General features: G+C 46.0%; 1 protein-coding gene across 3 annotated transcripts in view; it reads right to left on the bottom strand.

Moving 5' to 3' along the window:
* Nucleotides 1–27,457, bottom strand: part of LOC110507829 (cell adhesion molecule DSCAM-like) — a 130,101-nt gene that overhangs the window by 28,045 nt on the left and 74,599 nt on the right. For 2 of the 3 annotated variants that reach the window (XM_021588124.3, XM_021588125.3), the window contains exons 4-10: nt 6,627–6,773; nt 6,137–6,415; nt 5,641–5,916; nt 4,002–4,298; nt 2,547–2,819; nt 922–1,200; nt 536–655 (exon numbers count right to left, since the gene is read on the bottom strand). In XM_021588124.3, the coding sequence (XP_021443799.1) occupies nt 536–655; nt 922–1,200; nt 2,547–2,819; nt 4,002–4,298; nt 5,641–5,916; nt 6,137–6,415; nt 6,627–6,773 (1,671 nt within the window). Of the gene's footprint in view, nt 1–535; nt 656–921; nt 1,201–2,546; nt 2,820–4,001; nt 4,299–5,640; nt 5,917–6,136; nt 6,416–6,626; nt 6,774–27,457 lie in introns of those variants that run through there. The other variant, XM_090223701.1, reaches the window with a different exon arrangement.

The raw sequence follows: 27,457 nt of genomic DNA, 5'->3' as shown, positions 1-27,457 counted from the left end.
TCTCTCACATCAAACCCAATCTCCTCTCGGTCCCAGGGAGCCCAAGTCAAAAAACAAATCCCATCAAAGCCTGGCTGCTGAGTCTGGCCCTGACCCACACCTTTGATGCCCCTCACAATGCCCCCACATGCCACACCATTGGTTGGATTAGTTGTCGTCTCTCCATTGGGGTAAGATTTCACCCGTGTTATGGACGGAGCAGCAAACACCTGGGTACCCTCTTCAGCTATCCTGGTCAAGTGCTGTGCCACTTTATTCACCTGCTCTCTCCCACCTCACAGCTAGCTCCCCCACCAAACAACCCACAGTGGCTGTACACCTGTGACCCGTGAAAGTGTATGTGGCCACCTGCAGTTGTTGAACCACATCATACATGGGCTGTGGATGAAACCATATGCGTTCAACTACAACTACAGTTACTCTATCCAAAACAGCTGCTGTTACATCCCTAAACAATGTCCTTTAATACGTTTGTATAACCATTGAATTAATGCTACCGACAGTCTTCTGATGCCTGATTTACTTCTATGTTTACCTTTGGAGTGTTTCCATACGAGGGTGGGGCGTGGATAACCCTCAGCAGAGCAGTTTAGTGTCACAGTTTTGCCATAGATCCCATCCTGGTCTGTGGGCTGCACCACAAACTGGGGAGGAACTGGAGGAGCAGAGGGAACCACACACAGACTGACTTACTAGTACTTCTGAGATAGGAAGATAGTATGAGAGATAGATTAAGATTAACAAAAAGAGTGCAGTGGAGAGAAATATACAGTATATAAAGACAGATGCGAAGCAACGGAGAGAGGAGCAGAGAAACAAACAGAAACAGAGAGAGTCAGGGAGTGAGAGGAGGGAGCCTAAGAGAGATACATCTAGAAGCAGTGACGGAGACAGAGGAACAATGTGCTAGCCTCCTCTCACCCCTGACAATGAGCTGACTCTGGTGCTCAACGGCTGCAGCCTCGTTGCGTGCAATGCAGGTGTAGTTTCCGTTGTGGTCTGGGGACAGGTTGGAGATCCGCAGTGAGCTGGTGAACTCTATGTTGTCAATGGTGACCCCCAGACTGGAAGGGATTGGCCGCCCGTCCTTCTGCCATGTGATGTCCAGGGGCTGGTCACCTGACATTACCACGCAGGGGATGAAGACACGCTGGCCAATGGAGAACCGCTGGAATGCAAAGGGCTGGATGTATGGTGGAACTGGAAGGGAAGAGGGGGAGAGATGACCATAACCACATTAGGCTGAGAGACAATACACTATACCGGTCCAATCTCCTGTGTGTCATACTTCAATCTTCTATCAATCCCTTTGGTCCTTGGAAATCGTTGTTTAGACTCTAAACTCAAAAGGACTGAGAGTGAATCATCACATAATTCCACCTTAGTCATTCCTCCTGTCTAGCCGAACATTCTGTACTCTGAGTCAGAGCAAACAGTACCAAGCACAGGTGTACTATTCCAGAAACAGTTGAAGGGGTGATTCTGTATTTTGGCGATTCATGCCATGTCTGTCTAGAAAGAGAAGATCAAAGAAAACCTAACGATCCTCAAGTAGGGAAAAACCACCATGTTAAACAAATTATTGGAGAATCAGGCCTCATGCTAGACTAGATAATGACCTAGATGTGAGATGCTCCTCAGTAAGTCCACTGTTGCACCTTCTCAGGGGACTCTCCAGCCATCTCGCAAGTCAGCCGTATTTGAGAATCAACAAGTTAAAATGACATTAAAATAAGCAGCACTTCCGCACTGATTTAATTCACAACAAAGTAGGGATAATGGACTCCTGGGATCTCACCAGCCGCTTTCAGAATTTGAAGCATGAGCAAAGCAAATGAACTAAGGTACTTGTAGCGGGGAAGTGTTGCTTTATATCATGTGGTCACCCTTTTCCCCCGCCCCCCAGGCTCATCTTATGGAAATGTCTTAAGTTAAGCAGTGGCTGCATCCTTCATGACATGGATATGAGGCGTGGGGAATCACTTGTTAACGTTACCATTACGTATTCTTGGGCCTCTGGTAATCAAACTCAATCGCTACTGTACGTGCAGTCATACTAATGACCCTAGCTTAGTCTCACATCCCATAGCAGTGCAGTCGTAGCAGTGGTGAATGTGTTACTGTAGCTTATGTTACACAATGTGATGTGAAGGCCAATGGGAGTATGACCTGCGAGGTCACTTCCTATCTCTGCCTACAGCTTTGCCATGTTCTACTATCCACACTCTCATACCTCTTAGAATGCTTATGTATCACATGGAGATGTGTGAAACTTACTCCTCGGCCTGCAGTGTCCTCACTTGCGCCAATGAATAGCTAGCTTTTCATGTGGTGCCGACTGGTAAGAAACTTCAGGAGGGTGATCGTGTGTGCTAGCATGGCAGAGGTCAGGAGTTTGCGCCAGGTGTGGGCCAAATCAAGAGGAAGAGGAACTCGCTAAGCAAGCAGCGTGACGTCCTTTACACTTACTTACCCAAGTGTGGTATGCTAATGTGTTTACTGTGTACTGTCACAGTGCATGAGTCAGGGAGACAGGCTCTTCCTACCTTTGACACTGAGATGGACACTCTGATTGGTCTCTTGGTGAGGTTTGACCAATACCCTGCAATTGTACTCTCCCTGGTCCAGCTCCTGCACGTTAGACAGCTTCAGAGTGCCGTTGTTCTCAAAGGCCCTCTGCCTGTGGTTGAAGGGGAGCAGGTGGGAGTTCTTATACCACTTGATGGAATAATATGGGTAGCCAATAACGCGACAGTGGACGTACGCGTCCCGCCCTGCGATGGCCGTGATGTTTTTCATTGGACGGATGCTGGCAGCCCCTAAAAATACAGAGAGGGAGAGAGAGCTCTCTATAAACACATTTATGGGTGAGGGGATTGTGACATGACAGTCAGCAACATCAAGCCGTATGTATTGACAGCACACCCAAATGTGTTAGTTTTTACCACAGGACCTCATGGTAGACTCTGAAGAGAGGGCTGTGAAATCAGGACCATATTAGACAAGGACAAGGTAGTGTTGGCTGACAGCTGAAAGACAGAACACTTTAGTGGACAATATTCACTGTATGAGTTACATGAGCTGAATTACAAATCCAAGAGCCACTTGAAACTAATAGTCTTGTCTGAATAAATAATCTATACATTCAGCCACAACATAATAAGTAAAAACTAACTAAGGAAACAAAAGAGCGAGAACTATATTCCCTTTTGCAGTCTAAAGATAAAACCACCACCAGCCTAGAAACAAAGTTAACCTCAACAGTTGTAACTACAGGATACACCACACTGGACTGAAAACCTGCCTGTCAGTAAGGCCTACAAAGAAAATAATAATAAATTGGTCAACTGTGTTCAAACATCTACACATGGAACAGCAGTGCAAATCAGCTGACGGGAATCATCTCAGCAACAGTGATCTGTGTAGAGGATCAGGTTACTATTAAAGACAGGAAGAGAGGTATTATGTTCAACAAATAAGACACAGTCAATAGAACAGACATGTTATGGATGGATCATACACACAATACACACAAACACACACTAACAGAACATGGGTGGTTGTGACCTGGCATTGTTATTGACAGTATGAGGGACTGACATGCAAACAGGCCAACAAGATATGGGTGACTACAAGCAGTGTTGGGATAGAAAAAGAAAAAGACCTGGAGTATCACAATCACACTAAGAGCATAGAGGGACGATGTGATGAGAGATTCACACAGGGATAAAAAAAACACTGAAAGAAATTAGGGGAAACTAAACAATGGAGTCCAATAGCTGCAACTGAGGAATAAAGGGAGCAAAGAGAAAGAAAGAAAGAAAGACAAAATAAATCTGAAAATGAGTAAAAAGTAAAAAGGTTAGGAAACTGTAGGCACTTTACAAAGGAGGGAGAATACAACAAAAACCTAAAAGAAACAGGCATTGAATTTGGAAACCAAACAAACATGAGTTAGGTGTATGTTTTTGTTGTTTTGGAGGAGCTGATCTGACAAGCACCTCTTACGTTTATTCGAGCCTGGTGGTAGACTGCCCCGGCCGAGTTCCTGCAGGTGCAGCGATACACCCCTCCGTCCACCTCCTTAGTGTGAGTGATGTTCAGCTGGCTGACCACGTGGCCCTCGTTAGTCTCGTAGTGGCCGGGGTGGTGGTGGTTGTCCTTGATGACCGGGTCGTCGTCCAGGTTCCAGGTGCAGGAGGGAGGGGGAGTGCCTTTGACGTTACACACCAGGAAGACCGGTTCGTTGGGGTTGACCACCTTCTCACTGAAGGAGGACAGAATCTTCGGAGTGCCGTCTGAAAGGGGAGAGAAAGGGAGACCATGAGTAATGGTTAATAAGACTGAACAAAAGCAGCAATAGAATATCGTTCATCTGTCACTCAAACCTGTACACCTACCTTTTTTCTTTGTCTGCCATTATTGGGGGCAGTCTTGGCCAAATAAAAAACAGCTTTATTTTAGAGTGGCCTGCTGTTGCTATCTGCTAACCCTGATATGTTCTACATCATTATAGATGATCAATATCCTCCTTATACAGTTCTGTGGCCACGCGAGACAGTTGCCCAAGCAACCAGGCTCAGGTAAGCAGTTTAAAGCTGACTGGGATAGTAGCCCTAATGACACTGGCTGCTCTGCAGCAGCACAACGCAACGCATTAACACAGGCCCTGCATCGATCCAGGGCCAAAATCCCTTTGTGCTAAGTCACTGCTGGTGCTACTAAACATACATGGAGACAAAACATACACACAACCAGGGGTGAAACGTTCACTGGGTACAGGGGGGACATGTCCCCCCCAAATTCTGAAATTGCATTTTTGTCCCCCCCAGTTTTATCATTTGAATGTGACACAAAACAAGGCAATGGTGTGCTTTAGGACTATGCAGACACCTCAGAGTGGTCAGGTAGGCTGTGTTTATCTGACTGGATAAAAAAATAATAATAATAACTTTTTTTAAATTTTTTTTATTAAAAATGTTTTTTACCCCTTTTTCTCCCCAATTTTGTGGTATCCATTTGTTAAGTAGCTACTATCTTGTCTCATCGCTACAACTCCCGTACGGGCTTGGGAGAGACGAAGGTTGAAAGTCATACGTCCTCCGATACACAACCCAACCAAGCTGCACTGCTTCTTAACACAGCGCCATCCAACCCGGAAGCCAGCCGCACCAATGTGTCGGAGGAAACACTGTGCACCTGGCAACCTTGGTTAGCGCGCACTGCGCCCGGCCCACCACAGGAGTCGCTGGTGCGCGATGAGACAAGGATTTCCATACCGGCCAAACCCTCCCTAACCCGGACGACGCTAGGCCAATTGTGCGTCGCCCCACGGACCTCCCGGTCGCGGCCGGTTACGACAGAGCCTGGGCGTGAACCCAGAGTCTCTGGTGGCACAGCTGGCGCAGCAGTACAGCACCCTTCGCCACTGCACCACCCGGGAGGCCTCCCCCCCACTTCTAACACAAAAGTTGCGCCCCTGCACACAACATAAAACCGTGAACGCTCATGCTACAGTCAACTGCCAAGCGGTACAGTACACATGGAAAAAAAACACATGGTAATATATTCTAACCACTGTCTTGTTACAACATCATAACATAACATTGATCTTTATAAGAAACCACTACTGTATCTCACCCTCCAAGATGACCGGAACAAAATCCTGAGCGGACATTTTGTTCTTCCTGGCGAAACATTGGTAGGCCCCTCCGTCGCTCTTGGCCATGCCCTCCATGATCAGGTTCTCCCTGCTGATGCCTGTGATCCGCACGCTGTTGCCGGGGTAGATGATCTCTCCGTTACGGTACCACGACAGCTCGTACTCATCCGAGCCACTGACACTGCAATGCAAGGACACCTTACTCCCCACGCTGCCCTTCACCTTTCGTGGGCTGACCACTGCCTTCAGGGGCTCTGGACACCAGAGAAAACACAGAACACACATCAAAAACCACAAACCAAACTGGAGGCCTATGACATTGTTATACCGTGAAATAAATATTTTGTTGTGTGAACATTATCAAACAAATAGGTAAACAAAGTGACAGGGCTATAGCAGCTAACGCAGAGACATCATGGTACCCAGGCTGGGATAGCTCCTGATGTGTGAGTGTGATGTGGTGTTTGGACTCACGTTTGACAAGCAGCCGGCCCACCACCTCAGCGTTGCCATAGCTGTTCCACACTTCACACACGTAGGTGCCAGAGTCGGTGGGCTGGGCACTCTCTATCAGCAAGCCCGTGACACTCTGGTGGAAACGTGTGTCGGGCTCCAGGGGGCTGTTGTCCTTCAGCCAGCGGTACTTGGGCATGGGATGGCCCGACGCCTTACAGGGCAGCTCTACCCGATGGGACGCCATGACCTCCCGACGGTCAAAGCCATCCAGAATCCCCGGCTCTGAGTTAGTGGGATCTTATGAGAGATAATAGAGAGAATATGTTATGATAAGAATAGAGTTCACTATTAGAAGAGATAGTGTTACGATAGCATTCACTGTGCTGTGGACATTGCAATATATGAAGATGCAGAAGTTTCTGATGTATTACTGCAACATTGTGTACTGTACAGAAATCTAGATGTTTCTGGAGTACCGTTATTTAAGGTATTTAGGGCACCGACTGACCTGACACAAAAAGCCGTGCGCTGTTGCTTTGCCTGGTCTCGCCCGTGTAGCGATGCCGTGTGGTGCAGCGGTAGTTATACAATCCATCCTCATTCTGGACATCCAGAATATACAAGGCTCCTGTGGTTGTGATGAGAAATCTAGGTCCTAGAAGAGAAAAAGAGAGAGGAGGGGTTATTCACATAAAAAAATACAGGAGGTCGTCTGGCCAATCAGCTCAATAGGAAACTATCCATCCAGTTAGAAAATACACCAGGTCCTGCATAATCCATGGCATTCACAAACATGAATGATCTAATATATACAGTATACACTGTACAGTGCATTTGGAAAGTATTCAGACCCCTTGACTTTTTCGACATTTTGTTACGTTACAGACTTTACACAATACACCATAATGACAAAGCGAAAACAGGTTTAAAGACATTTTTCCAAATGTATTAAAAATTAAAACAGAAATACCTTATTTACATATGTATTCAGACCCTTTGCTATGAGATCAGGTGCATGCTGTTTCCACTGATCATCCTTGAGATGTTTCTACAACTTGATTGGAGTCCATCTGTGGTAAATTCAACTGATTGGACATGATTTAGAAAGGCACACACCTGTCCATATAAGGTCCCACAGTTGACAGTGCATGTTAGAGCAAAAACCAAGCCATGAGGTTGAAGGAATTGTCCGTAGAGCTCCGAGACAGGATTGTGTCGAGGCACAGATCAAGGGAAGGGTACCAAACAATGCAGCATTGAATGTCCCCAAGAACACAGTGGCCTCCATCATTCTTAAATGGAAGAAGTTCGGAACCACCAAGACTTCCTAGAGGTGGCCACCCGGCCAAACTGAGCAATTGGGGGAGAAGGGCATTGGCCAGGGAGGTAACCAAGAACCCAATGGTCACTCTGAAAGAGCTCCAGACTTCCTCTATGACAGGGCTGTCCAACCTTATTCCTGGAGAGCTACAGTCCTGTAGGTTTTCACTCCATCCCTCATCTAGCACACCTGATTGTAATAATTAACTGATTGAAAAGCTGAATCAGGTTGGTTACCACTGGGGTTGGAGTGAAAACCTACAGGAGCGTAGCTCTCCAGGAATAGGTTTGGATAGCCCTGCTCTATGGAGATGGGAGAACCTTGAAGAAGGACAACCATCTCTGCAGCACTCCACCAATCAGGTCTTTATGGTACAGTGGCCAGACGGAAGCCACTCTTCAGGAAGAGGCACATGGAGTTTGCCAAAAGGAACCTAAAGATTGTCTGGTTTGATGAAACCAAGATTTTACTCTTTGGCCTGAATGCCAAGCGTCACATCTGGAGGAAACATGGAACCATCCCTACTGTGAAGTATGGTGGTGGCAGCATCATGGTGAGGGAATGTTTTTCAGCGGCAGGGACTGGGAGACTAGTCAGGATTGAGGGAGCGAAGTACAGAGAGATCCTTGATGAAAACATGCTCTAGAGCGCTCAGGACATCAGACTGGGGTAAAGGTTCACCTTCAAATAGGACAATGACCCTAAGCAAAGAGCAAAGACAACGCAGGAGTGGCTTCGGGATAAGTCTCTGAATTTCCTTGAGTTGCCTAGCCAGAGCCCGGACTTAAACATGATCGAACATCTCTGGAGAGACCTGAAAATATCTGTGCAGCAACGCTCCCCATCCAACCTGACAAAGCTTGAGCGGATGTGTAAAGAATGAGAGAAGCTCCCCAAATACAGGTGTGCCAAGCTTGTAGCATCGTACCCAATAAGACTCAAGGCTGTAATCACTGCCAAAGATGCTTCAACAAAGTACTGAGTAAAGAGCCTGAATACTTATGTAAATGTGATACTTCAGTTTTTTATTTGTTATACATTTGCAAAAATGTCTAAAAATCTGTTTCTGCTTTGTCATTATGGGGTACTGTGTGTAGATTGAGGAGGGAAATTTAAATTAAACAATGTTTTAGAATAAGGCTGTGATGTAACAAAATGTGGAAAAAGTCAAGGGGTCTGAATACTTTCCAAATGCACTATATATACAAACGTATATGGACACCCCTTCAAATTAGTGAATTCGGCTATTTCTGCCATACCTGTTGCTGACAGGTGTATAAAATCGAGCACACAGCCATGCAATCACCTTAGACAAACATTGGCAGTAGAATGGTTGTACTGAAGAGCTCAGTGACTTTCAGTGACTTCCCAACAAGTCAGTTGATCAAATTTCGGCCCTGCTAGAGCTGCCCCGGTCAACTGTAACAGCTGTTATTGTGAAGTGGAAATGTCTAGGGGCAACAAAGGCTCAGCCGCAAAGTGCTAGGTCACACAAGCTCACAGAACGGGACCAGCGTGTAGAGCGTAAAAATCGTCTGTCCTCAGTTGCAACACTCACTACCAAGTTCCAAACTACCTCTTGAAGCAACATCAGCACAATAACTCTTCGTCGGGAGCTTCATGAAATGGTTTTCCATGGCTGAGCAGCCGCACACAAGCCTAAGACCACCATGTGCAATGCCAAGTATAGGCTGGAGTGGTGTAAAGCCGCCACCATTGGACTCTGGAGCTGTGAAAATGCCTTTACTGGAGTGATGAATCACGCTTCACCACATGGCAGTCCGATGGACTAATCTGGGTTTGGAAGATGCCAGCATTACTCTACCTGGCCCAATATATAGTGCCAACTGTAAAGTTTGGTGGAGCAAGAATAAGGGTCTGGGGCTCTTTTTTATAGTTTGGGCTAGGCCCCTTAGTTCTAATGATGGGAAATCTAGGGATAGCTGGCTTTTTTTCCATTTTCGCCTAAATGACATACCCTAATCTAACTGCCTGTAGCTCAAGCCCTGAAGCAATTATTAGTATCATTTAAAAGGAAACACTTTGAAGTTTGTGGAAATTTGAATTGAATGTAGGAGAATATAACACAATAAATCTGGTAGAAGAAAATACTACAAAGAAAAAAACTGTTTTTTTTCTACCACCATCTTTGAAATGCAACAGAAAGGACCCAGTTCCAGCCATCACTCTGGTTGTCCACAAGATGGCAGCAGTGTGTGTGAAAAGTTTCAGACGGATAACTTAAAGTATGAGCGAACTACATGCCATTTAGTGTGAAGTCATCCAGGTACATTTGGGCAAATCGTGGAGGAGACATTTGCATTCATATTACATTTTTATGTCAGAATATCGTCAAATCTATATACTTGGACTTTGATTTAGCTTTTCCAGTATTAGTAGCCATATTATAAATTCAACATTTGCAAAACAACCAGTTTTCATAACTTCATAACTCTGAATATTCTTATAATTGTTGTCCAAAAGGAAAAGGCATGCCTTCGTACAAGGTTAGTAGCTACATTTTACGACAGATACAGGGTCTCATTGGCTATCTAGCTATCTTTGTTTGACCCCGATTGGACCCCGAGTCGTTCAAGTGAAGACCGCCCACGTCATCGGCATGCCATGAAGGCGTCGCTCTCTGATCAAACATGGTGTTCTATAGGATATACTACACCCCTTATGATATAGTGAAGTCTGGTTACGTTCTAGGATCTCTGACGAATACAAACGGACGTGATTTGACTGGTTGAAACAACGTTTAGGGTTAGATTTCCACAGATTCCTTTCTTTGCAAATAGAACGAGTGGAAATACAAAATCGATTGTTCATACTATATGGACCTTTTTAAGATATGAAAAAGGATTTTGTCTAACAAAACGACACTTCATGTTATCTCTGGGACCATTTGGATGATAAATCAGAGCCAGATTTCAGAATGTAAGTACACATTTCACCTTCAGAGGGGAATTTATCAAACCTATCGCGGTGAAAAAAAGTGTTTTGTTGTAAGGAGCTCTCCTCAAACAATAGCATGGCATTTGTTCGCAGTAATAGCTACTGTAAATTAGACAGTGCAGTTATATTAACAAGAAATTAAGCTTTCAGCCGATATAAGACATATATACCGACATTTGTTGTTTCTCTAAAATCTGCGATGGTGACAGAAGCGGCCGCATGATTTACAACTATCCCATTGAAGGGACGCCTATCCCTAAGAAGTTTTAATGCAACAGCATACAATGACATTCTAAACAATTCTGCGCTTCCAACTTTGAGGCAACAGTTTGGGAAAGGCCCTTTCCTGGTTCAGCATGACAATGGCCTCGTACAAAAAGCGAGGTCCATACAGAAATTGTTTGTCGAGATCGGTGTGGAAGAACTTCCGACTGCGAGCCAGGCCTAATTGCCCAAACATCAGTGACAACCTCACTAATGCACTTGTGGCTGAATGGAAGCAAGTCCCTGCAGCAATGTTCCAACAATTAGTGGAAAGCCTCCCAGAAGAGTTGGAGGCTGTTATAGCAGCAAAGGGGGGCCCAACTCTATACTAATGCCCATGATTTTAGAATGAGATGTTCCACAAGCAGGTGTCCACATGCTTTTGGTCATGTAGTGCATATCCTTGAACACATCATACCAAGACCTTTTACCTGAAATAACCTTCACATTTGACCTCTGTCCTCCCTAGCTCCAGTAATCTATCTGGTCTGAACCTCTGCTTCAGCAACCAAATCCTCTTTGGGTGTCACCAGCAGTTCAGTCTGTGCAGTAATATTATGTTAATTCTGGGGATCAAACCCGACTGAGTGGGGTTGTCAAAATCCATAAGGAATGATACCTTCCTCTTGCAACCATGCGTTATCCCCATGAGAGCAGATTGATGTCAAAACTGATCGAAAAAGCAATTTAGAGAGATTGTCTTCACTGTGTTTTGGCGAGCATGCTACGACAGAGACAGCTTAGTGGGCATTTAGGTCCCAAGGTACACCAGCCAGGGGCAGCTTCAGTTAAAACCAGCTATAGTAGCAGGGCTGTGCCTTGTCTCTGACAACGAGGAGGATGTCTTTAGATAAAGCCTGATCAAAATAGACTGTAAAACGTCATGCTTACAGGACCCATGTGGCCTGAAATGTACAGAGAATCAATGACACGTTAAGCATAGGAACAGTATGTGTTTTTTTTACAAAGTTACCAATTGGTCAAATACACAAAAGGACCGGAAAAACCTAAATTTAATATGGGCATATTTAATCATTAATTCAATATCTATTGTTTATATTAATAAATAATTACAAATACAGTGCCTTCAGAAAGTGTTCAGACCCCCTGACCTTTTCCACATTTTGTTACATTACAGCTTTTTTATCAAATGGATTTAAAAAAAAAAATCCTCATCAATCTACAGACAATACACCATTATGACAAAGCGAAAACAGGTTTTTAGACATTTCTGTAAATTTATAAAACATAAAAAACAGATACCTTTTTTACATAAGTATTCAGACCCTTTGCTATGAGACTTGAAATTGAGCTCAGGTGCATCCTGTTTCCATTGATCATCCTTGAGATGTTTCTACAACTTAACTGGAGTCCAAATGTGGTAAATTCAATTGATTGGACATGATTTGGAAAGACACACACCTGTCTATATAAGGTCCCACTGTAACGGTTTTCTTGATGAGAAGGAGAGTCGGACCAAAATGCAGCGTGTAGATTGCGATCCATGTTTTAATGAACAAACGTAAAACACGAATCAATGCAAACACTACAAAATAAAGAACATGATGAACGTAACGAAAACCTAAAACAGCCTATCTGGTGAAAAACACATTGACAGGAACAATCACCCACAAACACACAGTGAAACCCAGGCTACCTAAATATGGTTCCCAATCAGAGACAATGACGAACACCTGCCTCTGATTGAGAACCATATCAGGCCGAACATAGAACTAGACAAACTAGACATGTAACATAGAATGCCCACTCAGATCACACCCTGACCAACCACAACATAGAAATATACAAAGTAAACTATGGTCAGGGTGTGACAGTACCCCCCCCCCAAGGTGCGGACTCCGGCCGCAAAACCTGAACCTATAGGGGAGGGTCTGGGTGGGCATCTGTCCGCGGTGGCGGCTCTGGCGCTGGACGTGGACCCCACTCCATAATCGTTTTAGTCCACCTCCTTAGCGTCCCTAGATAGGTTACCCTCCTTAATGACCGCTCGGGACAGAGGGACAGCTCGGGACAGAGGTAGCTCGGGACTGATGGGTAGCTCAGCACTGAGAGGAAGCTCAGCACTGAGAGGAAGCTCAGCACTGAGAGGAAGCCCAGGCAGGTAGTTGGATCCGGCAGAACCTGGCCGGCTGGCGGTTCTGGCAGATCCTGGCCGACTGGCGGTTCTGGCAGATCCTGGCCGACTGGCGGTTCTGGCAGATCCTGGCCGACTGGCGGTTCTGGCAGATCCTGGCTGACTGGCAGATCTGGCAGAGTCTGGCTGACTGGCAGATCTGGCAGAGTCTGGCTGACTGGCAGATCTGGCAGAGTCTGGTCGACTGGCAGATCTGGCAGAGTCTGGTCGACTGGCAGATCTGGCAGAGTCTGGTCGACTGGCAGATCTGGAAGAGTCTGGTCGACTGGCAGATCTGGAAGAGTCTGGTCGACTGGCAGATCTGGAAGAGTCTGGTCGACTGGCAGATCTGGAAGAGTCTGGTCGACTGGCAGATCTGGAAGAGTCTGGTCGACTGGCAGATCTGGAAGAGTCTGGTCGACTGGCAGATCTGGAAGAGTCTGGTCGACTGGCAGATCTGGAAGAGTCTGGTCGACTGGCAGATCTGGAAGAGTCTGGTCGACTGGCAGATCTGGAAGAGTCTGGTCGACTGGCAGATCTGGAAGAGTCTGGTCGACTGACAGCTCTGGCTGCTCCGTGCTGACTGGCTGCTCCATGCTGACTGGCAGCTCTGGCTGCTCCATGCTGACTGGCTGCTCCATGCTGACTGGCAGCTCTGGCTGCTCCATGCTGACTGGCTGCTCTGGCTGCTCCATGCTGACTGGCTGCTCCATGCTGACTGGCGGCCCTGGCTGCTCCATGCTGACTGGCGGCCCTGGCTGCTCCATGCTAACTGGCAGCTCTGGCTGCTCCTTGCAGACTGGCAGCTCTGGCGGCTCCTTGCAGACTGGCAGCTTTGGCGGCATCCTGCAGAAAGGCAGCTCTGGCGGCTCCTTGCAGACTGGCAGCTCTATGCAGACTGGCAGCTCCTTGCAGACTGGCAGCTCCTTGCAGACTGGCAGCTCCTTGCAGACTGGCAGCTCCTTGCAGACTGGCAGCTCTATGCAGACTGGCAGCTCTATGCAGACTGGCAGTTCTGAACAGGCGGGAGACTCCGGCAGCGCTGTAGAGAAGGAAGGCTCTAACAGCGCTAAACAGGCGGGAGACTCCGACAGCGCTGGAGAGGAGGAAGGCTCTGGCAGCGCTGGACAGGCGAGGCGCACTGTAGGCCTGATGCGTGGTGCTGGCACTGGTGGTACTGGGCCGAGGACACGCACAGGAAGCCTGGTGCGGGGAGCTGCTACCGGAGGGCTGGGGTGTGGAGGTGGTACTGGAAAAACCGGACCGTGCAGGCGCACTGGAGCTCTTGAGCACCGAGCCTGCCCAACCTTACCTGGTTGAATGCTCACGGTCGCCCTGCCAGTGCGGCGAGGTGGAATAGCCCGCACTGGGCTATGCAGGCGAACCGGAGACACCGAGCGCAAGGCTGGTGCCATGTAAGCCGGCCCAAGGAGACGCACTGGGGACCAGCTGCGTAGAGCCGGCTTCATGGCATTAGGCTCGACGCTCAATCTAGCCCGGCCGACACGCGGAGCTGGAATATACCGCACCGGGCTATGCACCCGCACTGGAGACACCGTGCGCACCACTGCATAACACGGTGCCTGTCCGGTCTCTCTAGCCCCCCGGTAAACACAGGGAGTCTGCCCAGGTCTCCTACCTGGCGTAGCCATACTCCCTGTTAGCCCCCCCCCAATAAATTTTTGGGGCTGCCTCTCAGGCTTCCATCCGCTACGTCGTGCTGCCTCCTCATATCTGCGCCTCTCCGCTTTCGCCGCCTCCCGTTCTTCCTTGGGGCGGTGATATTCTCCTGGCTGAGCCCAAGGTCCTTTACCGTCTAATTCGTCCTCCCATGTCCATACCTCCTCGCGCTGCTCCTGCTGCTGCTTTCTCCTTTGCCCATTACCACACCGCTTGGTCCTGTTGTGGTGGGTGATTCTGTAACGGTTTTCTTGATGAGAAGGAGAGTCGGACCAAAATGCAGCGTGTAGATTGCGATCCATGTTTTAATGAACAAACGTAAAACACGAATCAATGCAAACACTACAAAATAAAGAACGTGATGAACGTAACGAAAACCTAAAACAGCCTATCTGGTGAAAAACACATTGACAGGAACAATCACCCACAAACACACAGTGAAACCCAGGCTACCTAAATATGGTTCCCAATCAGAGACAATGACGAACACCTGCCTCTGATTGAGAACCATATCAGGCCGAACATAGAACTAGACAAACTAGACATGTAACATAGAATGCCCACTCAGATCACACCCTGACCAACCACAACATAGAAATATACAAAGTAAACTATGGTCAGGGTGTGACACCCACAGATGACAATGCATGTCAGAAACCAAGATAGGAGGTCGAAGGAATTGTTTGTGGAGCTCCGAGGCAGGATTGTGTCGAGGCATGGATCTAGGGAAAGGTACCAAAAAATTTCTGCAGCATTGAAGGTCCCCAAGAACACAGTGGCCTCCATCATACTTACTTACAGCTGAAGTCGGAAGTTTATATACACTTAGGTTGGAGTCATTAAAACTCGTTTTTCAACCACTCCACAAATTTCTTGTTAACAAATTATAGTTTTGGCAAGTTGGTTAGGACATCTACTTTGTGCATGACACAAGTCATTTTTACATACAGATTATTTAACGTATTCACAATTCCAGTGGGTCATAAGTTGACATACACTAAGTTGACTGTGCATTTAAACAGCTTGGAAAATTCTAAAAAATTATGTCATGGCTTTAGAAGCTTCTGATAGGTTAATTGACATGATTTGAGTCAATTGGAGGTGTACCTGTGGATGTATTTCAAGGCCTACTCTCAAACTCAGTGCCTCTTTGCTTGACATCATGGGAAAATCAAAAGAAATCAGCCAAAAAATTGTAGACCTCCACAAGTCTGGTTCATCCTTGGGAGCAATTTCCAAATGCCTGAAGGTACCACGTTCATCTGTACAAACAATAGTACGCAAGCATAAACACCATGGGACCACGCAGCCGTCATACCTGTCAGGAAGGAGACGCGTTCTGTCTCCTAGAGATGAACGTACTTTGGTGTGAAAATTGCAAATCAATCCCAGAACAACAGGTAGGCCAGTTGAGAACAAGTTCTCATTTGTAACTGCGACCTGGCCAAGATAAAGCAAAGCAGTGCGACACAAATAACAGCACAGAGTTACACATGGAATAAACAAACGTACTGTCAATAACACAACATTAACAACACACAACAATAAAAGTATATACAGCGTGTGCAAATGAGGTAAGATTAGAGAGGTACAGCGAAAAATAGGCCGTAGTGGCGAAGTAATTACAATTTAGCAATTAACACTGGAGTGATAGATGTGCAGAAGATGAATGTGCAAGCAGAGATACTGGGGTGCAAAGGAGCAAAACAAATAAATAACAATATGGGGATGAGGTAGTTGGATGGGCTATTTACAGATGGGCTATGTACAGGTGCAATGATCTGTGAGTTGCTTTGACACCTGATGCTTAAAGTTAGTGAGGTCTCCAGCTTCAGTGATTTTTGCAATTCGTTCCAGTCATTGGCAGCAGAGAACTGGAAGAAAAGGCAGTCAAAGGAGGAATTGGCTTTGGGGGTGACCAGTGAAATATACCTGCTGGAGCCTGTGCTACGGGTGGGTGCTGCTATGATCACCAGTGAGCTGAGATAAAATATTGTCTGTGAGTAGAACAGAACTGATGTTGCAGGCGAAAGCCTGAGAAAAATCCAATTCGGAAGTGCCCCATGTTTTGAAAGCGCTGCGTTCCAATGAGTCCCTATTTAGCTGTGAATGGGCTATCAACCAGATTACTTCTCCGTATTCCCGAAGGTGTCTACAGCATTGTGACGTAGTTTTACGCATTTATGTTGAAGAATACCCGTAAGCGGCTACATTGCGCGAGTGGTCACCTGATGCAGCCAGAGAGATTCTCGCGTAAAATACAGAGGTAGCCATTACTCCAATCGGTCCTACTGAAAAACGAATTGTCCAGATGGATATATTATCGAATAGATATTTGAAAAACACCTTGAGGATTGATTATAAACAAAGTTTGCCATGTTTCTGTCGATATTATGGAGCTAATTTTGAATGTTTTTAGCCGTTTTCGTGACTGCAATTTCCAGGCGATTTTTAAGCCAAACGTGAAGAACAAACGGAGCTATTTCGCCTACAAAAATAATATTTCTGGAAAAATGAACATTTGCTATCTAACTGGGAGTCTCGTGAGTGAAAACATCCAAAGCTCATCAAAGGTAAACGATTTAATTTGATTGCTTTTCTGATTTCCGTGACCAAGTTACCTGCTGCTAGCTGGACAAAATGCTATGCTAGGCTATCGATAAACTTACACAAATGCTTGTCTAGCTTTGGCTGTAAAGCATATTTTGAAAATCTGAGATGACAGGGTGATTAACAAAAGGCTAAGCTGTGTCTCAATATATTTAATTTGTGATTTTCATGAATAGGAATATTTTCTAGGGATATTTATGTCCGTTGCGTTATGCTAATTAGTGTCAGGCGATGATTACGCTCCTGCATGCGGGATGGGGAGTCACTAGAGGCTAGCAAAGACTTATAGATGACCTGGAGCCAGTGGGTTTGGTGATGAATATGAAGCAAGGGCCAGCCAACGAGAACATACAGGTTACAGTGATAGGTAGTATATGGGGCTTTGGTGATAAAACGGATGGCACTGTGATAGACTGCATCCAATTTGCTGAGTAGAGTGTTGGAGGCTATTTTGTAAATGACATCGCCGAAGTCAAGGATCGGTAGGATACTCAGTTTTACGAGGGCATTGTTTGGCAGCATGAGTGAAGGACGCTTTGTTGCGAAATAGAAAGACGATTCTAGATTACATTTTTGATTGGAGATGCTTAATGTGAGTCTGGAAGGAGAGTTTAACCAGACACCTAGGTATTTGTAATTGTCCACATATTCTAAGTCAGAACCGTCCAGAGTAGTGATGCCGGGCTGGTGCGGGCAGCGATCGGTTGAAGAGCAGGCATTTAGTTTTACTTGCGTTTAAGAGCAGTTGGAGGCCACGGAATGAGAGTTGTATGGCATTGAAGCTTGTCTGGAGGTTAGTTAACACAGTGTCCAAAGAAAGGCCAGAAGTATACAGAATGGTGTCGTCTGCGTAGAGGTGGATCAGAGAAATACCAGCAGCAAGAGCGACATCATTGATGTATACAGAGAAAAAAGTTGGCCCAAGAATTGAACCCTGTGGCACCACCATAGAGACTGCCAGACTTCCGGACAACATGCCCTCCGATTAGATACACTGAACTCTATCTGAGAAGTAGTTGATGAACCAGGCGAGGCAGTCATTTGAGAAACCAAGGCGGTTGAGTCTGCCGATAAGAATGTGATGATTGACAGAGTCGAAAGCCTTGGCCAGGTCGATGAATACGGCTGCACAGTATTGTCTCTTATCGATGGCGGTTATGATATTGTTTAGGACCTTGAGCGTGGCTGAGGCGCACCCAAGACCAGCTCGGAAACCAGATTGCATAGCGGAGAAGGTATGATGGGATTCGAAATGGTCGGTGATCTGTTTGTTAACTTGGCTTTCGAAGACCTTATAAAGGCAGGGTAGGATAGATATAGGTCTGTAACAGTTTGGGTATAGAGTGTCTCCCCCTTTGAAGAGGAGGATGACCGCGGCAGCTTTCCAATCTTTGGGGATCTCAGACAATATGAAAGAGAGGTTGAACAGGCTAGTAATAGGGGTTGCAACAATTGCGGAGGATAATTTTAGAAAGAGAGGGTCCAGATTGTCTAACCCAGCTGATTTGTAGGGGTCCAGATTTTGCAACTCTTTCAGAACATCAGCTATCTGGATTTGGGTGAAGGAGAAATGGGGGAGGCTCGTGCAAGTTGCTGTGGGGGGTGCAGGGCTGTTGACCGGGGTAGGGGTAGCCAGGTGGAAAGTATGGCCAGCTGTAGAAAAATGCTTATTGAAATTCTCAATTATCGTGGATTTATCGGTGGTGACAGTGTTTCCTAGCCTCAGTGCAGTGGGCAGCTGGGAGGAGGTGCTCCTGTTTTCCATGGACTTTACAGTGTCCCAGAACTTTTTGGAGTTTGTGCTACAGGATGCATATTTCTGTTTGAAAAAGCTAGCCTTTGCTTTCCTCACTGCCTGTGGATATCGGTTCCTAACTTCCCTGAAAAGTTGCATATCGCAGGGGCTGTTCAATGCTAATGCGGTATGCCACAGGATGTTTTTGTGCTGGTCAAGGGCAGTCAGGTCTGGAGTGAACCAAGGGCTATATCTGTTCCTGGTTAAAAAAACATTGAATGGGGCATGCTTGTTTAAGATGGTGAGGAAAGCACTTTTAAAGAATAACCAGGCATCCTCTAATGATGGAATGAGGTCAATATCCTTCCAGGATATCCGGACCAGGTCGATTAGAAAGACCTGCTCGCAGAAGTGTTTTAGGGAGAGTTTGACAGTGATGAGTGGTGGTCGTTTGACCGCAGACCAATTACGGATGCAGGCAATGAGGCAGTGATCGCTGAGATCCTGGTTGAAGAGATCAGAGGTATATTTAGAGGGCAGGTTGGTCAGGATGATATCTATGATGGTGCCCGTCTTTACGGATTTGGGGTTGTACCTTGTAGGTTCATTGATAATTTGTGTGAGATTGAGGGGATCTAGCTTAGATTGTAGGACAGCTTGGGGTGTTAAGCATGTCCCATTTTGGGTCACCTAACAGTACGAGCCTTGTGAAGATGCTGGAGGAAACAGGTACAAAAGTATCTATATCCACAGTAAAATGAGTCCGATATCAACACAACCTGAAAGGCTGCTCAGCAAGGAAGAAGCCTCCAAAACCACCCAAAAAAGGACAACAAAGTCATGGTACTGGAGTGGCCAACACAAAGTCCTGACCTCAATCCTATAGAAAATGTGTGGGCAGAACTGAAAAAGCGTGTGCGAGCAAGGAGGAATTGGCCAAAATTCACCCAACTTATTGTGGGAAGCTTGTGGAAGACTACCCGAAATGTTTGACCCAAGTAAAACAATTTAAAGGCAATACTACCAAATACTAATTAAGTGTATGTACACTTCTGATCCAATGGGAATGTGATGAAAGAAATAAAAGCTGAAATAAATAATTCCCTCTACTATTATTCTGACATTTCCCATTCTTAAAATAAAGTGGTGATCCTAACTGACCTAAGACAGGTAATTGTTTTAATGATTAAATGTCAGGAATTGTGAAAAACTGAGTTTAAATGTATTTGGTTAAGGTATATGTGAACTTCCGACTTCAACTGTAAATGGAAGAAGTGTGGAACCACAAAGACTCTTCCTAGAGCTGGTTGCCCGGCCAAACTGAGCAATCAGAGGAGAAGGGCCTTGGTCAGGGAGATGACCAAGTACCCGATGGTCACTCTGACAGAGCTCCAGAGTTCCTGTGTGGAGATGGGAGAACATTCCAGAAGGACAACCATCTCTGCAGCACTCCACCAATCAGGCCTTTATGGAAGAGTGACCAGAGTGAAGCCACTCCTCAGTAAAAGGCACATGACAGCCCGCTTCAAGTTTTCTAAAAGGCACCTAAAGACTCTCAGACCATGAGAAACAAGATTCTCTGGTCTGATGAAACCAAGATTGAACTTTTTGGTTTGAATGCAAAGCGTCATGCCTGGAGGAAGCCTGGCACCATCCCTATAGTGAAGCATGGTGGTGGCAGCAGCACCATTCTGAGGGGACGTTTTTCACTGGCAGGGACTGGGAGACTACACAGGATCGAGGGAAACATTAACCGAGCAAAGTACACAGATATCCTTCATGAAAACCTGCTCCAGGGTGCTCAGGACCTCAGACTAAGGCGAAGATTCACCTGCCAACAGGACAACGACCCTAAGCACACAGTCAAGACAATATAGGAGTGGCTACGGGACAAGTCTCTGAATGCCAGAGCCCAGACTTGAACCCGATCAAACATCTCTGGGGAGACCTGAAAATAGCTGTGCAGCGACACTCCCCATCCAACCTGACAGAGCTTGAGATTATCTGCAAAGAAGAATGGGAGAAACTCCCCAAATACAGGTGTGCCAAACTTGTAGCATCATACCCAAGAAGACTCGAGGCTGTAATCGCTGCCAAAGGCGCTTCAACAAAGTACTGAGTAAAGGGCCTGAATACTTGTGTAAATGTGGTATTTCTGTTTTTTATTTGTAATGCATTTGCAAACATTTTTTTTAAATCTGGTTTTGCTTTGTCATAATGGGGATTGGTATAGATTGCTAGTGTGTAAATGTAGTGTAGATTGGTAGTGAAAATATCAAGAGAGAGGAGAGGAGAGGGAGAAAGAGTCTGCAGCTTATGTAAAAGTTGACCTAGTTAGAATAGACACCAGAGTCCATGGATTTGATATCCTGAAGGAGCTTCTAGCTCCTGGTTTCAATGCAATTGTGTGAGACGGGCAACCAGCAGCGACATCCGTAGAGGGAGGGAGGGAGAGAGGGAGGTGTGTGTGCATGTCCTTATCATTGCCAGGCGTTTCTTTTAAGTTTGAAGAGAACAAGTACATCAATAATAACCCCTGCAGCAAAATTAGATCTCTTTCATATTGATATTCATAAATGATATGTATGATTTACTTCTTCAATATTCAATATTGATTGCACAATACATTGTGCAGTCAAAGTGAACATATACAATTGTGTGATTTGTATCAGAGTATTTGATATCACCAACATAGACCTAAAGCAATTATGTCTAAAAAGCCTTTATTTTTTTCCTTTAGAGTTCTCCATTTTGATTCTGTCTTTGGTACCCTGCAATCTCAGAGTGGAATCCATCTTGAGCGAGACAAAATGTTTTTTCTCTCTTGCCGCTGAGCTGCCTGTGTTCTGCAGCAATTTTCTCCCCAAGCACCTCCATGCTCATCCAGTGTCTTTGAAGCTGTCAGACCTCTGTTATTGTGTTATGACAGACTGAAGAGCAGGAAGAGGGGATGCTAGAGAGAAGACAGGGGCTCAGCAGACTGCAGCAGAAAATCAAAATGAAAGAAAATCTATTGTCTTTCTCTCTCCTATCTCACTCTTTTTTCTATTAGTCTCTCCTTGCCTCGGACTCCTTCTCCACTATCTGGCTTCTGATTTCACAGCACTCAGAGATATTCTGTCCCTGTTCTTCTATCAATGTTAGTCTATAACAGATCCTCCAGACATACAGTACTATTATACACAGAGTATTCTTATACACCCCCCCCCCCTTCAAAATAGTTATTGACACCAACCAGTGGCACCTACTACCATACCCCGTTCAAAGGCACTTCACTCTCTGAATGGCACACATACACAATCTGTCTCAATTGTCCCAAGGCTTAAAAATCCTTCTTTAACCTGTCTCCTACCCTTCATATACACTGATTGAAGTGGAGTTGACATCAATAAGGGGTACTAGCTTTCACCTTGATTAACCTGGTCAGTCTATGTCATGAAAAGAGGAGGTGTCTTTAATGCTTTGCACACTCAGTGTGTGTATATGCATGTATACATTAAGCTTCTGAACCTGAGGCGAAGTCATTGAAACAGGCAGCCTGATGTTTGTGATGGCAAACAGCCCAACCCTGCTCAGCCCAGCTCCACACATTCCCTTCCCAGTCCAGCCCAGCCCAGCTCCACACGTTCCCTTCCCAGTCCAGCCCAGCTCAACCCAGCTTCACACGTTCCCTTCCCAGCCCAGCCCAGCTCAGCTCCACACGTTCCCTTCCCAGCTCAGCCCAGCTCAGCCCAGCATCACACATTCCCTTCCCAGCTCAGCCCCACATGTTCCCCTCCCAGCCCAGTCAAGATCAGCCCATCTCCACACGATCCCTTCCCAGCCCAGCCCAGCCCAGCTCCACACGTTCCCTTCCCAGAGCCCAGCTCAGCTCCACACGTTCCCTTCCCAGCCCAGCCCAGCTCAGCTTCACACGTTCCCTTCCCAGCCCAGCCCAGCCCAGCTCAGCCCAGCCCAGCTTCGCACATTCCCTTCCCAGCCCAGCTCAGCTCCACACGTTCCCTTTCCAGCCCAGCCCTGTCCAGCCCAGCTTCACACGTTCCCTTCCCAACCCAGCCCAGCTCAGCCCAGCCCAGCTTCACACGTTCCCTTCCCTTCCCAGCCCAGCCCAGCTCAGCCCAGCCCAGCTTCATACGTTCCCTTCCCAGCCCAACCTAGCCCAGCTCCACACATTCCCTTCCCAGCCCAGCTCAGCTCCACACGTTCCCTTCCCAGCCCTGCTGATCTGAAGGAGCTGGCTCTCCCTCCATTCTCCAGAAACACACAGTCACCATCACTTTGCCCTGACAAATCAAATTTCTCCTGACTCTCATACTTAGAATGCTAAATAAGGCACAACTTACAGATGAGAATGTGTGTCCTCCTTTTTAAGGGGAGGGGGTTCTGAATCCTCTGGTGACATAGACTGTGTTTCCTAGTTCAATAGAGAAACTATGGATAGGATCATTCTTGCCATGTGGCTTCCCACTGGGCACAGACGTCAATTCAACGTCTATTTCACGTTGGATCAACAAAATGTCATTGAAATTCAACCAGTGTGTGCCCAGTGGGCAATGGTGTAGTACAATGACTTTAAGTACCACTTAAAAAACAAATGTATCTATACTTTATTTTGCTGTTTATATTTTGACAACTTTTACTTTTACTTCACTACATTCCTAAAGAAAATTGAGGCCTTGAGATAGAAGCTGTTTTTCAGTCTCTCGGTCCCAGCTTTGATGCACCTGTACTGACCTCGCCTTCTGGATGATAGCGGGGTGAACAGGCAGTGGCTCGGGTGGTTGATGTCCTTGATGATCTTTATGGCCTTCCTGTAACATCGGGTGGTGTAGGTGTCCTGGAGGGCAGGTAGTTTGCCCCCGGTGATGCGTTGTGCAGACCTCACTACCCTCTGGAGAGCCTTACGGTTGAGGGCGGAGCAGTTGCCGTACCAGGCGGTGATACAGCCTGCCAGGATGCTCTCGATTGTGCATCTGTAGAAGTTTGTGAGTGCTTTTGGTGACAAGCCGAATTTCTTCAGCCTCCTGAGGTTGAAGAGGCGCTGCTGCGCCTTCTTCACAATGCTGTCTGTGTGAGTGGACCAATTCAGTTTGTCTGTGATGTGTATGCCGAGGAACTTAAAACTTGCTACCCTCTCCACTACTGTTCCATCAATGTGGATAGGGGGGTGTTCCCTCTGCTGTTTCCTGAAGTACACAATCATCTCCTTAGTTTTGTTGACGTTGAGTGTGAGGTTATTTTCCTGACACCACACTCCGAGGGCCCTCACCGTTACATTTTGAATGCTTAGCATCACAGGGAAATTGTCCAACTCACATACTTTGCAAGAGAACATCCCTGGTCATCCCTACTGCCTCTGATGTGACGGACTCACTATAGACAAATGCTTTATTTGTAAATGATGTCTGAATGTTGGAGTGTGCACCTGGCTAAATAAATAAAAAACAAGAAAATTGTGCCATCCGGTTGGCTTAATATAAGGAATAAGAAATTACTTATACTATTACTTTTGATACTTTAGCAATTACATTTACTTTTGATACTTAAGTATATTTAAAACCAAATAGTTTTAGACTTTTACTCAAGTAGTATTTTACTGGGTGAAAAATCTATGGGAAATAGGTGTGGTATTATATGGACATTGTACAGACAGAGATCTGGGCTCTGCCAGCTCTGCCTTGTCCTCCTGGACAGGGTGTTCTGTTCTGACGGCATGTTCTGAGTCTAATTGGTGGCTGCTCTGAGGTCAGCGGTGCATTGTGTCGTGCTGGGGATCTGATCTGATCTCTAATCTGGTCTGATATAGGTCAGGTCACTGGGCTTCTGACCTCACCATGCAGGGACAGGAGCCAGGGAGCTCCTCTCCTCCTCAGCCTGTAACGCTGCAGGGTGGCTGCATGGACACCCGGCTGGCTGACCACATGGCTCCATCATGGCTGTCATAGTGTACGTAGGCTACATTCACCAACAGCCCAGTCCTCACACCCTGGACAATATAAAACACACCAAGCCCTCTCTCTGGACCTTCCTCTCCTTTAGCCAACTCTCAGTCCCTCTTTTCACTTTCTCCTCCTTTCCACCTCTCTCGGTCCTCTCTTGGTCCTTTCTCGGTCCTCTCTCCCTATTTATCTACATGTACTGTATTTGAGCTGACTAGTGTCATTTGAGTTTAGAAGGGGTTGCTAGCCAGCCTGTAGAGGTGAGGGGGAACCCTGTACCTGCAGGGTCAATAAAATAATCCTATCTGTTCCAGTACACAGAGCCCAGCCCACTAGACAGCTGGCCCAGACACACCACACCGACCCACGGGTAGAGTAGGGTAGGGACGCGGCACACTGTGGAGCGTCAATAATGAATGTGTGTGTAAGGGCGACGAAGCGTGTCACCATCTCCCCTCTTCTCCTTTGTGCTACATCAAAACACCCCTTAAGGCCACATAGTAACTCATTTGATCCATCACTCAACCCTAACCCCCTCAAAGATCAAAGACCTGTAAAATCAAGAAGTGATTTTAGAGGAATTATTTGATGGCTTGTTGTGATTGGCCTGTAAAGAAAGCGTCCTCCATTTTGCAGTGAGTGGCTGGTGTTATTTACCTCTCCTCAGTAAATTAAAGATGCCTTTTCATTCATCATAAATCATTCAGCTGGGTTGAATCAATCCATGCAAAAAATGCCCAGCTGCCATGAGATGAACTATGCATATTTAAACACAAATCTTACACGTGAAATATGTCATTTGAATAAATCATATGGAGTTAACCTTAATCCAAATACCTTTAGTTTTGATCAAAGCACTGGTTTGAACCTGTGATTCAGGACTATATCTGAAGGATATTATCTGAAATAGCATACAGTATAGAATGTATGTACAGTACTTTACAGAAGAAAACCTCTCAAAGTAGCAAATAAAAGCATGTGCTATAGAAGATCTGATATAGTACCAATTATGGCTCGATTATACAATTATCCAAAACATTTCCGTGAGCACTATTAGCACATATCCCAGTAGACTCTTGAAGAGGTTGACCTCCCAGCCTTGCTCTCTACATGATGAAAGACAGACGGCAATTAAAAACCTAGTTTGGATTGTGAAGGAGCCTATAAAAAAATGCAGGTAGCCACTAACACATATGAGCAGTGTACAGTAGTTGAGTATAGAATTACCTGTACAGTACTTTAGCACAAACAACAATGGTTTTCCTAAATTAACCTGTTTTATACAACAATAATTGATTCATCAAAAGGTTAAATGCAGCTTGTTAGTATTTCAAACTCCCTCTTCAAGTTGTGATGTCAACGAGTCTTTAACCCTTCTACGTAATACAAGGCCTATACAGGAGATTATTGAACTATACTAGCCTCATCAAAAACACCAGAGCTCCAGTCTGCATAACCTCTGGGACCTGAGTTTTTCAGTACTTTAGATCCTATAAACACACAGCCTTAGGGCTCAGACAGACCAATAGCGTTTTCTGGCCAAGAGTACTTAGCACCTCTGAATGTAATTTGCAAACTGATTGCGCAGCGATTTTACATGTAGAAACGCATGAAAAATGTTGGCAGTTTGACGTCTACAGCAGGTGGTCCCTGAAACAGCACGCTGAACAATCGTCAGGCGAATGGTAGATCCACATTCGGTGCGATGTGTGCAAGCCTTTAGTCTGAGACCGGCTGGGCATAGAGACGGCACGCAGGCAGGGAGCAACTGTATTGTACTTGCATGTATAATTAATCCACCTTCCCTCCATGTGCTCTCTGCATACCTGGTGCCATTGTGGAGGTGTTCTCCCGCCGTGCCATTCCACGACCACGCACCAACCAACCGCTCTCATCTCCACACGATACTGCATAATGAGGGAGTGCTATTCTTTCTCTCTGACTCCTGGCCTGATGAAAGGTATTCAAAGATCTCTTTTCTTTCTTTCTTCCCTCTGCTCTGACAACAACAGAGGCTCCATGCTGCTTCCATGCAACCAGAAGCCAAGGTCAGTATAGTGCAGAGAGCGACTGGCTGGCTGGCCACCCTTAGATGTACTCTACTACAGCTGGCTCCTTGTATGAGCACCTCTAGCCAACAATGAGAAAAGGTTCCTGGATTAACAGTGGTTGTTGCTGTGGACTGTGCATGGTTGGGGAGGCAACTATAGATCTATGGTGGGATTTTAGCTGTGGGGTGGGATATTTGTATGTGGGGGTAATCTTTTTCATGGCAGTTAAATATCCCTGAGAGATGCCTGATGGGCTGGCTAATGCTAGCTGCAGCACAAACAGACAGCACACTGCAAGCAAAACCAATCAACTGGGAAGACAAAGGCCTATGCTTGCTCCAGCCAGAGACAACAACACTCACACTTCTGTCCGTCAAATTATTACCTCTAGTCTGCAGTGTCTTTGTATCTGAGAACCACATTCTGTGTTGGCTACAAGAGAGAGGACAGCCAATGCCACAGGAACCCCTGCATGTGTCACATTAAACCAGCTAACTAACACCACAGCTGGAAACTCTTCCACAGGCACTAAATGTATATTTGACAATGTCGAATATCCACAGATTGTAAAATTAGTTATTCAATTTAGCACCATTTTCACCAACCAACTGTTCTGTGAGTTTATACAGGCTCTAGGCTAAATAATG

The sequence above is a fragment of the Oncorhynchus mykiss genome, chromosome 27 (assembly GCF_057628025.1).
Source record: "Oncorhynchus mykiss isolate SJ-2025 chromosome 27, ASM5762802v1, whole genome shotgun sequence".
NCBI classification, from domain to species: Eukaryota; Metazoa; Chordata; class Actinopteri; order Salmoniformes; family Salmonidae; genus Oncorhynchus; species Oncorhynchus mykiss.
The sequence above is the reverse complement of the archived record's forward strand: the minus strand, read 5'-3'. Positions and strand labels throughout refer to the sequence as shown.